Genomic DNA, 17,295 nt, shown 5'->3' on the forward strand with positions numbered 1-17,295 from the left:
CGGGTAGCGACGTCAGCCCTGCCGGCAGCCTCGCAGGTGCTGGTCGTTATAATCAATGACACTTAAAAGGACACCGGGCACGATCATCCGGTGCCGATTCATTGTTTGTTTGCTGCTTGGTTGCAGCATGCATCGTGTACGTGTTTGTTTAACCTTGGCGGGCTTTTACTTTTGGTCTTCTTTTGCTACTTTGTATTTTTTCCATTCAGATCATTTTGATGTTTTACATTTTGTTCCTGCTGACTCTATTTTAATACAATTTGTCAAACAACCTCCTGCTCCCTCCTGCCTGCTTTTTGGGATCCGAACCCGCCATCACCACCTCGCAAACCGTGACACTATCGATATATATCCGGACTATCGATATATCCGATCCTGCGCGCATGTAATTTTTCTCCTTGCGTTCATAGAAATAGTATCGTAATAAGCGGTACTATCGATGTGTGTGTGTGTGTGTGTGTGTGTGTGTGTGTGTGTGTGTGTGTGTATATACAGTAAAGTCTCGTTATATCGATATTCAAGGGAGTCCGAAAAAATATCGATATAACCGGGACTATCGATATATCCGACCCCGTTTGCATGTAATTTTCTCCGTGCGTGCATAGAAATAGTATCGATATAACCGGGACTATCGATATATCCGATATCGATATAACGAGACTTTACTGTATATATATATATATATATATATATATATATATAGACACACACACACACAGTAAAGTCTCGTTATATCTATATCGTTTATATTGATAATACTGCTTATTACAACACTATTTTCATTTCCCGTGCACATTTCTAGTCTTTTTATGTATAATTAGTTCCGTTTAGTACGATTCGTGGTTTTTACGATAATCCGGTTACTACGGTCCTCTTTTTCATCTCCCACCGGCCATTTTGCTATGTTTATCGATACAAAAGATATTTAAGATGAATCGATATTTGATTAGGGGTTTCTATACAGTACCACCATTATCGAAATCTGTATCGGTCGCTGTATCGGTCGCGTCATTGGTCGACTTGGTAATGTGACTTGGTCACGTGACTTGGTCACGGGAGTTTGTTACGTGACCAGCTCCCGTGTAGCAGACGCCATTTTCATTTTCAGACGCCAGCTCGTGTGTAGCAGACAAGATTGAAGTGTGTGCCAGTTGTGTTAAAAGGTAAAAATGGGAAGCAGAAGAAGATTGATGACTTTTACATTGATGACTCTTACAGTAAGATGTAATTGTTGCAGTTTCCCTGTTGTGTTATGTACATGCCCACTGTACTGTATATGAATGCAATCGTTTTTTGCAACGTTTATTGTTTTGTCTGCTGAAGCGTGATGATTTTGAAAATTACTGTACATTCCATACTGTGTATTAAAGGACAACCGATGTCACTTTTTATTCAAATGCAAAACACCAATAAAAATGACTTCACGCCAAGACGTCTTGCATTGCTTGTGAATCCAAACAATGGCTTCAGATTCGGATAATATGCTTTCTTGTTACACATCCAGTTATGAATATGATTCAAATACACTGTAGTTCTGAAGAGGAAAGCATACATGTTTGCAATCGATTAAAGAATTATATGTGCCATTTTGAGGCAACATTGGGGGAACATCTCTCACCCAAAAAAAATAACTTTACTGTCGTCAAATGAGTGGTTGCTAGCTTTTAGGTACATATGCACTGCAGATTGAGGCCCACTAGCATTATCCCTGCGATGTTGATGAAGTCGTTTTTTGACCATTTGTTGAGTTTCTGCTCTTTACAATCTTTTTTTACAATGTATAGAATAAATTACATGACTTTGTTTTTCGTTTGGCAGCCTATCTTTTGCATGCACTAATTCTTGTCTTAAATTTTTATGGGTTTGAAATACAGTAAGTAGGAATTCTGTGTTGCCATAGGACCCTTTGTAGTTTTTCAGAAACCCCTGAAATGTAAGGTACTGCTACTCCTCTCCTTTTTTGGATTATACTGTATATATAGGGCCAGAGCTACCAGCAAAACTTTTGTTCGCTGACAAAGCTTTTCGGATGAGGAGAAAAACGCCCGACACCTTCAAAGAAGTACAAATGACGGCTGAATAAACTTTTTAATCGATTGACCACTCCTGTACGACTGAGAGCTTACACAGACGTAATGTATGTAAATATTGACACAGAAACAATACCACGGCAAAAACGTAAAGTACAGTAAAGTCTCGTTATATCGATATTCAAGGGAGTCCGAAAAAATATCGATATAACCGTGACTATCGATATATCCGATCCTGCGCTGAACTGCATTAAACAAAAGCCGCCAAAAGAGGGCAGCCAAGCGCCATATAAGAAACGGAGCTGGCCATTAGCTCCCTTTTTTTTTGGGTGAGAGATGTTCCCCCAATGTTGCCTCAAAATGGCACATATAATTCTTTAATGATTGTAAACATGTATGCTTTAATCATCAGAACTACAGTGTATTTGAAACATATTCATAACTGGATGTGTAACAAGAAAGCATATTATCCGAATCTGAAGCCATTGTTTGGATTCACAAGCAATGCAAGACGTCTTGGCGTGAAGTCATTTTTATTTGCATTTGAATAAAAAGTGACATCGGCTGTCCTTTAATACACAGTATGGAATGTTAATAATTTTCAAAATCATCGCGCTTCAGCAGACAAAACAAGAAACATTGTTGCAAAAAACGATTGCATTCATATACAGTACAGTGGGCATGTACATAACACAACAGGGAAACTGCAACGCTTACATCTTACTGTATTATGTATACAATTTAAAAAAGTCATCAATCTTCTTCTGCTTCCCATTTTTACCTTTTAACACAAACACTTCAATCTCGTCTGCTACACACGAGCTAGCGTCTGAAAATGAAAATGACTGCTACACGGGTGCTGGGCACGTAACCAAGTCACCTGACCAAGTCGACCAATGGCGCGACTGATGGCGTGACACGTAACCAAGACACGTGACCAAGTTGACCAATGGCGCGACCGATAGCGTGTCACGTGACAAAGTCACACGGCCAAGTCGACCAATAGCGCGACCGATGGCGGCTCATGTGACCAAGTCGACCAATGGCGCGACCGATGGCGGCTCACGTAACAAGATACATGACCAAGTTGACCAATGGCGCGACGGATATATCGATATAAACAACAAAAATGGCCGGCGGGGGATGAAAAGGAGCACCGTAATAACCGGGTATCGTACTAAACGGTACTAATTATACATAAAAAGACTAGAAATGTGCAAGGGAAATGAAAATAGTATCGTAATAAGCGGTACTATCGATATAACCGATATCGATATAACGAGACTTTACTGTATCTGTAAAAGTAGTGGAATCATAGATCCATGGAAAGCAAATTTGATACATTTAAAAATGTTGGCGATTGGAGGATGTTTACACTAAAGTTGTATATTCTCCTATCCACCCATCGATTGTCTAAACCAGGGGTGTCCAAAGTCGGTCCTCGAGAGCCGCCGTCCTGCCTGTTTTCCAGCTCTCCCAGGAGCAACGCACCTGATTCAAATCACAGCGGCCCTCCAGGACCGACTTTGGACACCCCTGGTCTAAACCGTGCTTTCCTCAGGAGGGTTGCCAGGGTGCTGGAGCCTCTCTCAGCTGTCTTCGAGGTGCATCCTAAACTGGTTACCAGCCAATCACAGGGCACACATCTACAAACAACAAATTACAATCAATCACACCTGGGGACAATTTATAGTGATCAATTAATCTACTAGGCATGCTTTCGGAATGCGGGAGGAAAATGGACCACCTTGTGAAAACCCACGCTTGCACGGTGAGATGAGATATCCTTTATTCATCTCACATTGGAGAATATTCAAACCCCACACAGGAAGGAATGAAATTGAACCTATAGCGATATATCAATATTTTTATTTTAAAGTATTTTCGTAAAAGAATATATCAGCCCTTTTTGGTTATTTCATATTACATGGAGTTGTTCTTTATAGATGACAATACAGCAGCCTGTTCATTGAGTGAAAATATCCATGTTCATAATAATTTATTATTACTGACGTTTTAAATTGTATATCTGTGAATGATTGGTGACGCAAGATGAAATTTCCATAGGTGCAGAGGAATAGCAGCTGAGCTCCATCATATTATTGAGGCTAAATCGGTCATTCTGTTCATTGAACATTGAATTCCAGTCACCACTTCAACCTTACCACCGCCCCTGACTGGACATTTATACCTGTCCTATCTGTTCTCAACAACATCATGCCGAATCACTGGAGCTGCGGTGACACATTGAACCACACGATAATTGTGACAATTTAGCCACTTGTTGCGCTGACAGAAAGCGAGAGAGAGAGCAAGAGAGATTGAGAGGCAGACAGATGGAGAGAAAGAGTGAGAGCTACAGAGAGAGAGAGAGAGAGAGAGAGAGAGAGAGAGAGAGAGAGAGAGAGAGAGAGAGAGAGAGAGAGAGAGAGAGAGAGAGAGAGAGAGAGAGAGAGAGAGAGAGAGAGAGAGGGAGAGAGAGAGAGAGGGAGAGAGAGAGACTTATGAAGCAATAATATCACCTACTCCAACTATGTCTTGCCTGTTATCCCACTGAGGGCCTAATTCCAGACCTCGAGGCGCTCACTTATAGGAGAGGATTCGTCTCTATCTATCTCATATCATCACTTGCATTGAAGCGAAGAGCGACCAAAATTTGGAGCTCCACAGTCAGATCATGTCCTCTGGTTGTTGGACTTGGCAGCTTCAAGTAGATTGCATTTGTAAGAAATCAATGTCCCCTAAAGCGAGCGAAAGAGGATGCGTCACTATTTGGCTGAATAATCACTAATGCCAAAGTCAAGCCCATGACAGACTCTCGTCCCTTTTCTGAACTTAGATCATGAAGTCAGAATTAGCCACGAAAGCCATCACTGGAACCCGGTTTTAAAACATTAATACAGACGGTCCCCAATATTCGAACATTCAAGTTACAATGTTACGGTACAAATGAACATTTTTGCGGGTAATCTATGTCGAAAAATCTTTCGACTGAGATGCTGTAAACTAGATTTTGTATGCCGGCCCTTTTTTCGGCCCTTCTTTCGCTTGCGACTGACTGCGTACTGTGCTTTATGCACACGCATGTACACAGACACATTGGCGGTTTCAAGGGTTGGACACCAAGGCTGACCAATCAGCGCTGAACAGCTCGCTTAGGATTGGCTGCGTAAAGTATGTGGGCGGGGAGGAAATCCCTCTTACCAGTTGACACTCCGAGGAGGAGGCACCAAGCTCGATTACGATTGGCTATGGAGAAAATATGGGCAGGAAGGAAATTCCTCTTCCTAGTTGACACACCAGGAGGGTGCGATTCATAAAAAGTAATTTTATGCATTAATGGCTTACTGAAGACCCAAGGATATATGTCATCGTACTCCACTAGGTGTGAATTTATTTTACGACTGTTAGAGGCTCTGTTTTATACTTCCCCCGTTCAGTGTTTGACTTAAACATACATTCCGTACAAAATATCCACTGAAGCAACTTACGAACAAATTCACCTTACGAACGACCGCTCAGAACGTATCTCGATCGTAAGGTGCATCTGTAGATTCCCTTAGGTGTATTAACTTGAACATCAAGTTACTAGTTGATTAAAGTTAACCAGTTTTGAACAAGTTCATGGTTACATTAAAATTTAAAGTTGTTTAATCTACCTAAGCAGTGGCTAAAAAAACAACTACGTTTTGGCCAACCATGCCCTGAAGATTTTCTCAAGCTTACCTGTGAATTTCTGCTTTTACATTCCCTTTGCATGAAATACAACCAGTTTTTTGCTACTGTCAATTACGACTGCTGGTCTGGTGACTTCAAAATGAATTTTACATTGCCAGTTACATCACTGTTTGCGATCACTGTAATTCGAAGTCAACATTGACTTTTTTGAAGTGATCATGCAATGTACCTGACATTTTTATCAATGGATGCTGTAAAGTAGCATCACCACTGCTGGAGGAAACTCAGCGGGAAGCAGCAAAAGTGATTTATAGGTTTAACATGAAGAGCAGCTGCACTGCTTGCTGTCAACTACTCTCCTTCTGGACGGATATCCATTCACTCCTTAATTTAGTATGACCAGCACAATTTCACTGAAATAAAACACATACTGTATGACATGGCCTTTCCCATCCCTCAGTGGCCAGAGTGTATGTGCGGCAAGGGAAAGTCTGATAGAAATCTTCGCAGGACTGATGTGACAGGTATGGGATTTGATAGCTTCCTGCTGTTTGCTGATTGAGCTACGAGAGGGAATGGCAAAGCTTGGCGCTCTGTGGGAGACATGAATCCCCCGATAAGTGAGTGCCTCAAGGTCTGGAGGTGGGCCCACTTTAGGATAACAGGCAAGGGATAGCTGGACCCATATCTGCCCCAGTTTCTGCTTCCTCCACAACCATCTTGTCAACAATCTCACTTGTCTTGCTTGCTCTCTCCTTCTTCCACTGCCGCCTGAAGTGCTTAAACTGAAAACAGCTGCTTGGAATGCCAGACTGATGAAACTCTGTTTCGAGTATATTCTTTTTCTTCCTGCTGTACAATCACATTTTATTAGCATGGAGTGAAACAATTCTAAACAGAAAGCATTGGAAGGTGAACTAAACTATAGTGTAAGAATTACAGTATACTGCAGTAGACAGAATGACAGAATGACAATATTCCAACACACTCCCACAGGAAAACAACTTTTTAAAAAAGAAGAGTACAATGAAACACCCTCCATTGCAAGTTTCAGTTTTGTGGTCAGGTAACTTCGTAGATTTCTTTTTGGGTTAATTTAGTATTTTTTGCAGAATTTTCTGTGTTTTGAGTTAAATCCTATCAGTCAAGATATAATAACCATATGTACCGATTCATCCAATCAGATCATCATTATCGTTTTGTCAGTTGGTGATTGGCAGTCGTGTTTTGTCAGAAGGGTGACCGACAAGCGCACTCCGTGTCTTGCTGATTCACCTTTCTCTCACATATGTATTTTAGCAGGGTGGCATCGTAACATTTGAAACTGTACTGCAGTTCCAAAACAGCATTAATGGAGCTAGCCAGGCATACAAAAGAAGAAATACGGCCAGCAAGCCAGCCACTACCCATTCCCATGTTTGTCACAACAAGTCATTGATGTTGAGAAGCTGAGACCATGTTATTGCGCAGAAGTCCAACATTCTTATGCATTTGGTATGGTAAATGTCAACACATGACTAAATATCTTTTTGTTTCACTTTACACATTCATTTTGGCATTTAAATGTGAATATAAGTTTTTATGACAGGATTATGATCATAATCATCGCATGAATATACATTACATATTTGGGAGAATAATTGTATTCTTTGATCTTACTCCCGCAACAATGGAGCGGGAATTAACGGTATTTATTCACCAATCGTATTATCTTAGTCATGGATAAAAGCCCTGTAATTTGAATTTTGAACCAGACAAAGAAAAGTAGCGAAATAGATCACATGGCTGGCGACTAAGTGGCCCACACACATGGCTTGACATTGAAACCAACTGAACTGTTTTACAGTATACGGGATCAAACAACTAGTTAATATAACCACCTAGCAAAAACGGATATGGGCATTGACAAGAAAAAAAATGTTGGTGAAGCATAGTGGCATGCCTGCGTAGCAGCACCACTCACCCTTACAAATGCAGTATATGCCATGTCGTATTTTGTGGTAATACCTAAAATGCTTATAATTTCATTTTTTAATTTCATTTTCATAATTCCATGCCAGAAGGCACCAACTTTTTGTTGAGCAATTGCATAGCTGCACCCAGTAAATCAGCTGATTGACCATTGTTAACAGCCAATTAAAATTCCCCTGCGTCTTTCTTGGCAGTCATGCAATGTGTGTGGTTCAATAAGAGTAATACATCACACTCAATTGTAAGTGGAGCCTCAAAAGCTGTTTGAGGTTTGCAATTTTTGTATTACAGCGTATTGATGATCGTATGGGGCTCAATTGCTTCACGTAAGGCCCAAATGAAGAGTCAGAGATTGTAAATTTTCTGTGATGGTCCACTTATAGTGTGCATGGGCCTGAGATTTGAGCCAAAGTGATGCGCATCATGATGACAGTTGTATGTAATAACATGTAATAACAAGGGACTGAAATGCAGCAAGAAAATGTTTTTCATTTCTCTGATATTGCCATGTAATTCAATACAAAACAACGAACAATGCTTGTGATTTTACTAAGCGTAGTCTTTTACAGATTGAATTAAGCAGCGGATCAGCACTTTTTTTTCACATGATTTGTGTCAAAGGTGAGATAGAGATCCCATAACTATTGGTCTTTGCACCAGGAGTAGCAATTCAGACCAAAGAAAACAATGTGACTGCCATTCCTGTGACTTACATGTGTCCACCTTGTCTGTGAATTGTGACAATTACCTGCTGGAGGTTTTCAGAATCCTTCTCTAACTGTCAGTACGACAGAGGCTAACGACACAGTGATCTTCAGACCATCCACAGCCAGATCTATGAATGAAAGCTGATCCATGTATATATAAGTACTCTACAGTAGTTTCCAACAGGAATTCAGGACAGTGGGGTTATTTAAGAGATATTTTCACACATCTCTGTAAGAAGACAGTCCTATGGTTGATATAGTTAATACATGGGCAGCGTCATAATTTCAAAGAGCTGACGGATACAAAAGGAAAAAGCAGGGTGAAGGATGCTCACCTTTGGCCAACCAACAAAATTTACCAGAATATTCACATGGAAAAACTATATGGTGAAAACCCCCCAAACTATGTAGTAGCATCACCCAAACATGAGAAGAGAAAAACACCTCAATCGATGAAAGTACATTTTATGTATGTACATGTTTATGTTTGTTAAAGTAATTATAAGTGCCTTGCATGCTGGGTCCGAGAGGACAGTAATTTCATCTGTGCTGTATGTCATGCATATTAACATATTTGACAATAAAGCTGACTTTGACTTTGATTTTGATTTGCCCACATATTCAAGCTGTTACATCAAAGGGATTCATTGATGTCACTAAACATGAGGAGTGCGCGGCTTGAGAGAGGAGATGTTGGTGATCCTTTCCTCAAAGGGTGCCGAGATGCTCCTGATGGGCCCCACACTGGAGAAGCCAGAATGCACTTTAAACAGAATTTGTAATGCCAGGCAGGCGGCTGGGTAGGTGGTGAATTAGCTGGGCTGGGATAGAGACAGCCATTGACGCTATCTTTTACTTTTCACTGAGACCCACAAGGGAAGGATATAGACCAGCACTGACACCATTTCCAGTCGATCTGCACGAATCCTGTGTGGTAGCAAGGAACGGGCAAGTCAACATGTTCTCAGAAAACCCAGACAGACAGGTTGAGCATCAAGCCACAGAGGTAAGGCATTATTCAGGTGTTACCTGACATGGCATCTGCTGCTCTGACAATTGTTCAGCGAGCACTTTTATGCATTTTGGCAGCATGTAAATTGCTAATTAAATTACCACAACTATTTGATTTAAGCCTACACAGTTTTGCTCTAAGTAAACTTAGAGGACTCTTGATGAGACAGGCATTTGTAATGTGAGGGAAATAACTGAGATACGAGTTGAGGACAATAGGTATGAAACGATCAATACCTCTGAAGTGGAAATCCCCTGAGGTTCCAAAATTTACCGAAATTTGCAGGAACACTGCCCCCCTGAAGCATCATTTCGCGATCCAATCTATGGTCAAGCTTGCCATCACGTGGGAAGTCATTATACGGCATGAGACCTTAACATGCCTCACACTTTGTTGTTTTGGGTTTTTTTAATGAACATTTGTGGACGTTTTCTGACAAGCAACTTGAAGGGTTTTAAAAAGAGAGCATGAGAGGAGAAGAATGTACAATATATTGGAACTTTTACAAAGCGGACCCATTCAAAACTTTGCATGCACAATCAAAGATATAATTAATGTAATCTCTGTTTTAATTGCGTTGAAGGGGGTTTTACTTCATTTTGCACTTATTGTAAGAAGGCTAATTATGTATTTGTCATTACAGTGTTTTGCATGTTTATGCACAGATCACAACACTGGTTAATTTATTTTTACAATTGTATTGCTGATGGGATTACCCCCACATTCCAAAAACACGAACATTAGATCAACTGAGTTCTCTAAACTACCCAAAGTAATGGATGTGAATGTTAATGGATGTGTGTCTTTTTGTGCCCTGAGATTGACAGGATGCCGGTCATCAGGTGGGGGAGGCCCCAGCTCACCCGCGACCCGAAGGAGGACAAAATGGTTGGATAAACGGAAGAGAGTAGTTAATAGAATAGTAAGTCTTTAAGACCAGCAATGACATTTTTGTGGTCTTTGCTAATCGGCTTCGAATGAATCAGTGTCACAAAACTGATGATGGTGTTTGCCTTTGAAGGGAAAATCTATTAAAAACTATATCGCCAGTCAAAAACTGTGTCTCTGTTGACACAGTGCCTGTGGGGGTTGTTAGAATATGAGCGCTGCACACTGTTGCCTCTGTTGCAACGTATCCACAGGGCTTCACCTGAACACGCCATCACCACCTCCTCTAACCCTCGCAGACTTAACACACACAAACGTGCTCCACGCATGAGTGCACGAAAACACACACACACATCCACGTACCAGTGAATAGAGTATGCAACCTGATGAAAAGACACCTCCACACGAACAGCATTTGCTTATGTAGGGAGAGGCCCTTTTATTCATCAAGACAATGTCTGTGTTGACTTTTCTTTGTCTGATTTAAGCGGCAAACGCAACAGAAAGCTCGAGCGGAGGGTGGAGGTAGAGGGGGGGGAGAAGTCACAGGCATGCAATTGTAGCCTCTGACATGTTCAGACTTACACAAGCTCTCCATTCATATCTCAATCTCCCACAAAATTCAATTCTACAATCATGCCCATGAGTTTGTATGGTTGATGAAGATATATTTGAGAGGCTAACCTCGTTCTCGCTTACTCGTAACATCTCACACACAAGAGGCATTTCACTCTCTAGTGGCAATGATGATGATGATACTTGCGGATTTGTTTCAAAGTTGCTGATCGGGCTGTCAGACGTGGCCGTAGAGCAGATTCAGCCATTAAATCTGGCACCGCTCTGTCACAACTGGAACAATGAGGTGACGATCACGTCAGTGGATTGACAAACAACAAGCTGGATTTAGACTTGGTGGGACAAACCTCCGCCCCTCAACAGGCAGGCGTCTGGTGGAACATCTCTGCAAACATAAAACCTCCTCCTCAGCCCTCTCTGGATTACAACGGAATGTCAGCTCGGAAGAGGCTTTAAATCAGTTATGCTTGGCCCTCAGGGGAAGTCTGGGCTGATCCCATGTAGCCCGTCTCTCATTGCTCATGATGAGATTTGCCACATCCAAATTCGAAAGCTCCACACCCAAGACAATCACTGCCTGGTTACTCAGTTAGTTTGATGATACTGAGGAAATATGTCGTAAAGTAGAAGTATGCCGCATTAAAAAAGATCACACCCATAGTTTGTATCTAAAATGATATCAACAAATACACGCAGGCTCCACTAAAAACAAAAACAAGCCAAGGTGCATTGTTGTACATGTAACCACAAAAAATGTTTGATTACCCTTTACACCGATTAAATGTCAGCTCTTGCCAGGCAAACAAAAGCAGAAGATCATGTTACCTGCTTTTAATCACATGATCTCTTTGCAACTTGAGCGTGTCTCATGTTGCACAAACATAGAAAAAAAAGACAACTGCATATAAAACAAACTTGTCTGGCCCAAAGCAACATGGCACAATAAATAAACAATGCCCAGGCCAGTGGATTGTTTGTCTCGTAAGGGCTCGAGGGATGACAGCACATTTCAGTGTACCCTTGGGGCAAATCTTATCTCACGAGACATTCTGTGTTTTCTACAAGCATTTCTGTGATGAATCTAACTGTAAAGACCGAAAGATAAACTCGCGCCTAAACGTCAAAGCATGCTGTTAGGAAAATGATTGTATGGCACTTCAGGCAAATGTAAGAACAAACTGAACCCTGAGGTTTATGAGGAACAACCAGTCAACAATTGCAATACTCAGTGTGAAACAACTGTACAACGCAAAGACCTCAAGATCGCTCCAAAGTATGCCATCTTTTGTCTCCTTGCTTTTTTCTGCTATGGTGACGACAAACACAGTCAGCTAGCTCTGCCCCGTTGACCTCATTCTTTTTTTCTCATTTTGGGGGATATCAGTGTTTCACTATTTTTTTCCATTTTAAACAGCTGTAATTTTGGTGAAAACAATCAAAGTTACAGTGGCCAATGCGATAATCTAAGCATGTGAAAATATATGGGCATTGACATTGACTATTTTGGCCTTAAGAAACAATATATATGAGCTACAAGTTGTCTTGTATGGTCCGATGAGAGCAGAGTGGCCATTTAGTTAATGAGCCCCAATGGAGACCTCCAATGAAGCCATCAAGACTATTCAGAATAACAATGGTCAACTAACGCCTTTCTAATTGAATGGAAGGTAGAGGGTGGTGAGGGGAGAGGGCCCGCAACAGTGAAAAGACGACAGAAAAAAGATGGAAGGGGGTTCTTTTCAGTCCGATGCTTACAGGCCATAACGAAAGTACTTGTTTTTTAGGGGGGACAACAACAATATTCTGAGAAAACAGTTCTCCAACATGAAACTTTTTTATATGAAACTACAGCTTACATAAACGTGAACTGAATAGAATTCAAAAATTATTGTTGGTGAATCTTATTTTACATTAACATTCACCCAATATTGTGCTGCACATAACACTAACTATAACAACAAAAGAAAACTATTCTTTGAACTAAAACTTCTGTCACCACACAGAATGGCATATTAAACAAGAAACTGCAAGCGTTCCGTCAACACTTTAAATTTGACTCAGCAAAACTTTGTCAGTGAAAATCAACTGTCACAGACACGACACTGTAATCCCATCTACACATGTCAAAGCATGGTAGTACACAGTTGTGAATATTGGGTGGGACTTCAGCAACTACTTCTTCAAATTGCACACTATGAAACGGAACGTTGATGGGTAGCACCATGCGCCAAAAACACCGCAACCATGAAAGACAATTACACACACAGCCAAAGTAAATATAAAAAAACACTAAGTTTCCACAGGGTGTTTTGCATTAAAATAATTTTGAATAAATCGATCATTTGCATGGTCAAATAAAGCTCTAGCAACAGAGAGTTCATTTTAATCACCCTCATAAGGACAAAGAAGCAGCTCCTCAGGAGGCCATTCTGAGGAAATATGGTGGTCTGGCAGTGCTCGTGAAATTTATAGACGAGGCCAAAGTTTGTGAGGAGTGTGGGAGACTGCAGGAAATCGTATTAGAGATTAGCATAGGATATGGAAACTTACCGTTCTTGCACTGGGAGAAAGAGAGCCATTGGATAAGTATGGATTGGTGAGGTCTGGGATCATGAGAAAGGGGTAGCCAGGGTAGTGGGGGCTCTTAAAGAGACCTCCATCGTGCTGTCTTCTCAGTGCTGCAAATATGCAGAAAGGTTAGTCAACTCATGGAAAATTGATTGTGAGTCCAAATCGGATGTTTTTGCCTTTCTTACCTTCAGTAAAGTAGTCTCTTGCTTTCTCATAACTTTCTGAGTCAGCTCTGGTTTGGGGACGCCTCTCTGCTTGCTGACAGTGGGCATGTGCACATACAAACTTGTTAAAACTTTTCAACAAATTCAAATAAGGCACAAAGACACGTATGGGGGTACTTGGATTTGATTCTTACCTCCGAGTCTGACGAGCTACTGTTGTTTTCCGACTCGTTTACGAGCGAAGATTTCACGTCATCCAAATCTCTTTCCGCCGAGACGTTTTCGGAAATCTTTTCCTCCTGCTCCCCTTCGTCTTTAAAAGATATCATTTCATCGTTTGCCCCCAAATCATCCCCGCCGCCTCCGTTCAGCTGAGGCATTTTTGCACACCAGTGAAATGGATCGACAAGAGGGGAAGAAAGAAAAACCTGTATGCAGCCTTTAGAACAAACCACTTGTAATCAGATCTTCCAAACGGCTCAGTGGAAAGACACAACTAGCTACAAGAAAGTGTTCATTTTTCATCATCTGGGCGTGCTGGTGCTGTCCATGGCAATAATAATCCACGGCTTTTGCAACAATTTGCCAAAGTTCGTCTCCTTGGTTGAAGCGCGTGTGTTCCCTGAGCGTGCGTCCACACTGGGGGACGTCCTCATGCAGAGACCCCCGGGGCCACAAAAACTACTGCAGTCCAACCAGTGAGAGGTTACTCAATGCACTAAAGATCCATGCGTGAGGAAACAATGGCTACCCCCTCGACTCCCAAAAAAAACGAGAATAAGTGGCGACTTGCCTCCAAAAGTTTGAGTAAACGTGTGGCGATTTCCCCCCGAAAAGAAACAATGGTCAAATGGGTTGTTTAAAACGAATGTAAACACAGTCAAATAAAATAAAGTAGTGTATGTTTATCCGGACGCCGTTCCTCTTTCGCTCCACATCGCAGCCCGAGAATGTGCCCTGATAACAAGTTGGCTGCTCAAGTGGAAGAGCGCAGCCCAAACGCGCGTATAGAGGAGGAGTTTATACTCTGAAAACCGACACTTCTTCGTTCAGCAAAGCTTCTATTCGTAACCCACAATACATCAACTCACACAATTAAGACGCACAACTTTTGATCTTTTCATACTTCGTTGCGTGTGGCAAATATTCATAGTCACGCTGGACAATTAGGTACAATAACGCAATCTAAAATGATAGCCACTGAAAGTTCCATTGTAAAACAATTGAAGGTTAATAGTAAAATAAACAAAGAAATGAACAAAAAGGTTATTACGTGTATTTCGTCAGCTGTATAAATAAGATGTGCTAGATGAATTTAATTTCATTATTGGCTGTTGATTACAATTAGGCCCTGGCAGAGGGCAATCATTGTGTGAATTCAGACATTTTTTTTCTCCAAAAACATGATAAGTGTTAAAAGACAATTACTTTAAACATGCAAAAACTCTGAGCTATGTAGTAATCAGTTGTGGAGCTATAGCAATAAACTGTATTTCACAATTTCAGTTTCCCTGTTTTTGAAGTGGTGGGGGCATGGCTAGAACGGGGCACGATGTTACACTTGGGCCATAGTTTTTACCCCCGCCCCCACCCACCCATTTGTCCCACATAAGAACTTGAGCTCTTTTGTACAAATGAGCAATTATCCTGTGCAATTGCATGAACTTAGATAGCTTGCTATACCTAAACCGCCAAATTGTGCTTGCATTCAGAAAGTCTGCTGATGTGGCCGCTTCAAAGTGTCTCGTTGTTGGCCAGAAGTGTGAGCACATAACAAAAAAAAGACAAGGAAAAAAAGCAGCCATGCTATGCGATGAGGCCCGCGTACAAACACTTCCTAAAAGATCCAGATTCCTTGCGCATTGAGCAAGCCCGTGTGAAGAATCCAAATCAATGGGGGTTCAACAAGAGATCATCGATTTTTCCATTTTTATACTATATTTTTATACTTGCACTATGTACAGTTCTTTTTAATGAAACAGTTTTGCGTAGTTATAAATGTCAGTCATCTGACATTTCTATTATGCATAGAAACCACTCCACTCCACTGTGAGACTAATAAAGGCAAATCCAATCCAATCCAATACTTTGTTTTTGTTTTCACATCTCCCCCTTTCAATTTTGCTGCTGTCGATTTGCAAATTTCTCCATTGTGAGACTACAGTATTAAAGGATTTTTTATTCTGATTCTGATTATTCCATCTATCTATCCATCCATGAATCCATGAATCCATCCATCTATCCATCCATCCATGCATCCATTTTTTCATTCATCCATCCATTTTTTCATCCATCCATCCATCCATCCATCCATTCATCCATCCATTGATCCAGCCAGCCATCCATTCATCCATTGTGCCCACTTCCTTCTTCATAACGTTTGGTGTTTAACTTTTACTGCTAAGTGAATTTCAATAACTCAGTCCCAAAAAATATAGCAGTGCGACGCAACTGTGTGGCTTGAGCCAGCAGACTACTCGTCATGAGCATGCATGATGTCATGTGCGCACACAGACAATTGGTCCTGCCCTCTTTTCCTCAGTTTCTGATTGTTTTGTGGTTTTGTCACATTGGGGTAAGTTAAGACATAATAATCAAAAATTCAATTTGAGGCATTAAATGAGCTCAGAAAATGATGAATTTTAACTAAAATAATTTAAATTATTTTCCACTGTCAGGTACTACAGTTATAACACATTGGTGAAAAGGTGTTTGTTTTTAACACTGCACAATCTATCTTCACCATGTCTGACTTCAACTTAAGACACACTATGGTATTCAGTTAATTCAATAATAAATATGTTCAAATATCAGGGTGTTTTATTTTCTAAATGAATACAAATGTAAGGAATATTTTTCATTGCAAATATCAAGGAAAAGTCCCATTTGTTCATCTGAATGCCATCATAGTTTGCCATGCGCGTCTCATAAACGTGGTGTTTTAAAGGGTCACAAAATCATAGAAACATGTCACAGTATAACCCAACACTGTGCCATGTGTAGTTGAAAAGAGGTTTTCTGACTAAGGTATACCTGCATTTCAAATAGCTAATTAGTGAGCATGCATGCCTCAGACAAATTGAACAATTAAACTAAGTCATTCTCTGGTGTTAAAATATGTTTCTAGAAAGTGCCACGAACATCGCCAACAGTGTGTCTTCTTTATTCTTCTGTCAGTGTAATCATTATTGAAATGGCAAAATGATACAGTGTATGCTTTATTATTGAATTTTAAAATGAACCAAACTTCAACAGCAACCTATCCATGATTTCAAACTTTACGATGCCTACTGGATTTCATCTCAAGTGACTGACATGTCTTGAGTAGTGAGGGTGTCATAATTACATGGTATCACAATTGCACAGGCTGTAAAACAATAATCTGGCGGAGATACTAGTATGAGCACCTGGGATCAGTATGTTGGTGGTGCAAGTTAAGGCGGAGTGAGGCAAGCTTGAGACCATCCTGGGCCTCCTCTGAGAGTCTGCCTCTTGTTTTCTTTCACAGGCCACATTGTTCATTTGAGGAACCGGACTGGAGGGCCAATGTTGCAATCATGGAAGAAGGGAAGTGGTTAGAATTATTTTATTTATTTATTTTTGTCCTGTGGAGTAACCTGCATAAATCTGAATTGTGGCACAGTGATGTGTTTATAAATGTGGGCGAAAACATTGGTCCAGTTGGCATTATGTTTTCC

At 40.8% G+C, this 17,295-nt stretch overlaps 1 protein-coding gene across 4 annotated transcripts in view; it reads right to left on the reverse strand.

Annotated features, from left to right (window-relative positions):
- The window catches only part of tcf7l1b (transcription factor 7 like 1b), a 49,419-nt gene extending 34,851 nt beyond the window's left edge, over positions 1-14,568 (reverse strand). For all 4 annotated transcript variants that reach the window (XM_088994720.1, XM_088994719.1, XM_088994718.1 and 1 more), the window contains exons 1-3: positions 13,792-14,568; positions 13,619-13,691; positions 13,413-13,540 (exon numbers count right to left, since the gene is read on the reverse strand). In XM_088994720.1, coding sequence (XP_088850846.1) covers positions 13,413-13,540; positions 13,619-13,691; positions 13,792-13,977 — 387 coding nt within the window. In that variant the 5' untranslated portion in view covers positions 13,978-14,568. The remainder of the gene's footprint in view (positions 1-13,412; positions 13,541-13,618; positions 13,692-13,791) is intronic.
- Positions 14,569-17,295: the final 2,727 nt, after the last annotated feature.

Source organism: Hippocampus bargibanti, linkage group LG04 (genome assembly GCF_051943395.1).
Source record: "Hippocampus bargibanti isolate YZ-2025 linkage group LG04, ASM5194339v1, whole genome shotgun sequence".
Classification (NCBI taxonomy): domain Eukaryota; kingdom Metazoa; phylum Chordata; class Actinopteri; order Syngnathiformes; family Syngnathidae; genus Hippocampus; species Hippocampus bargibanti.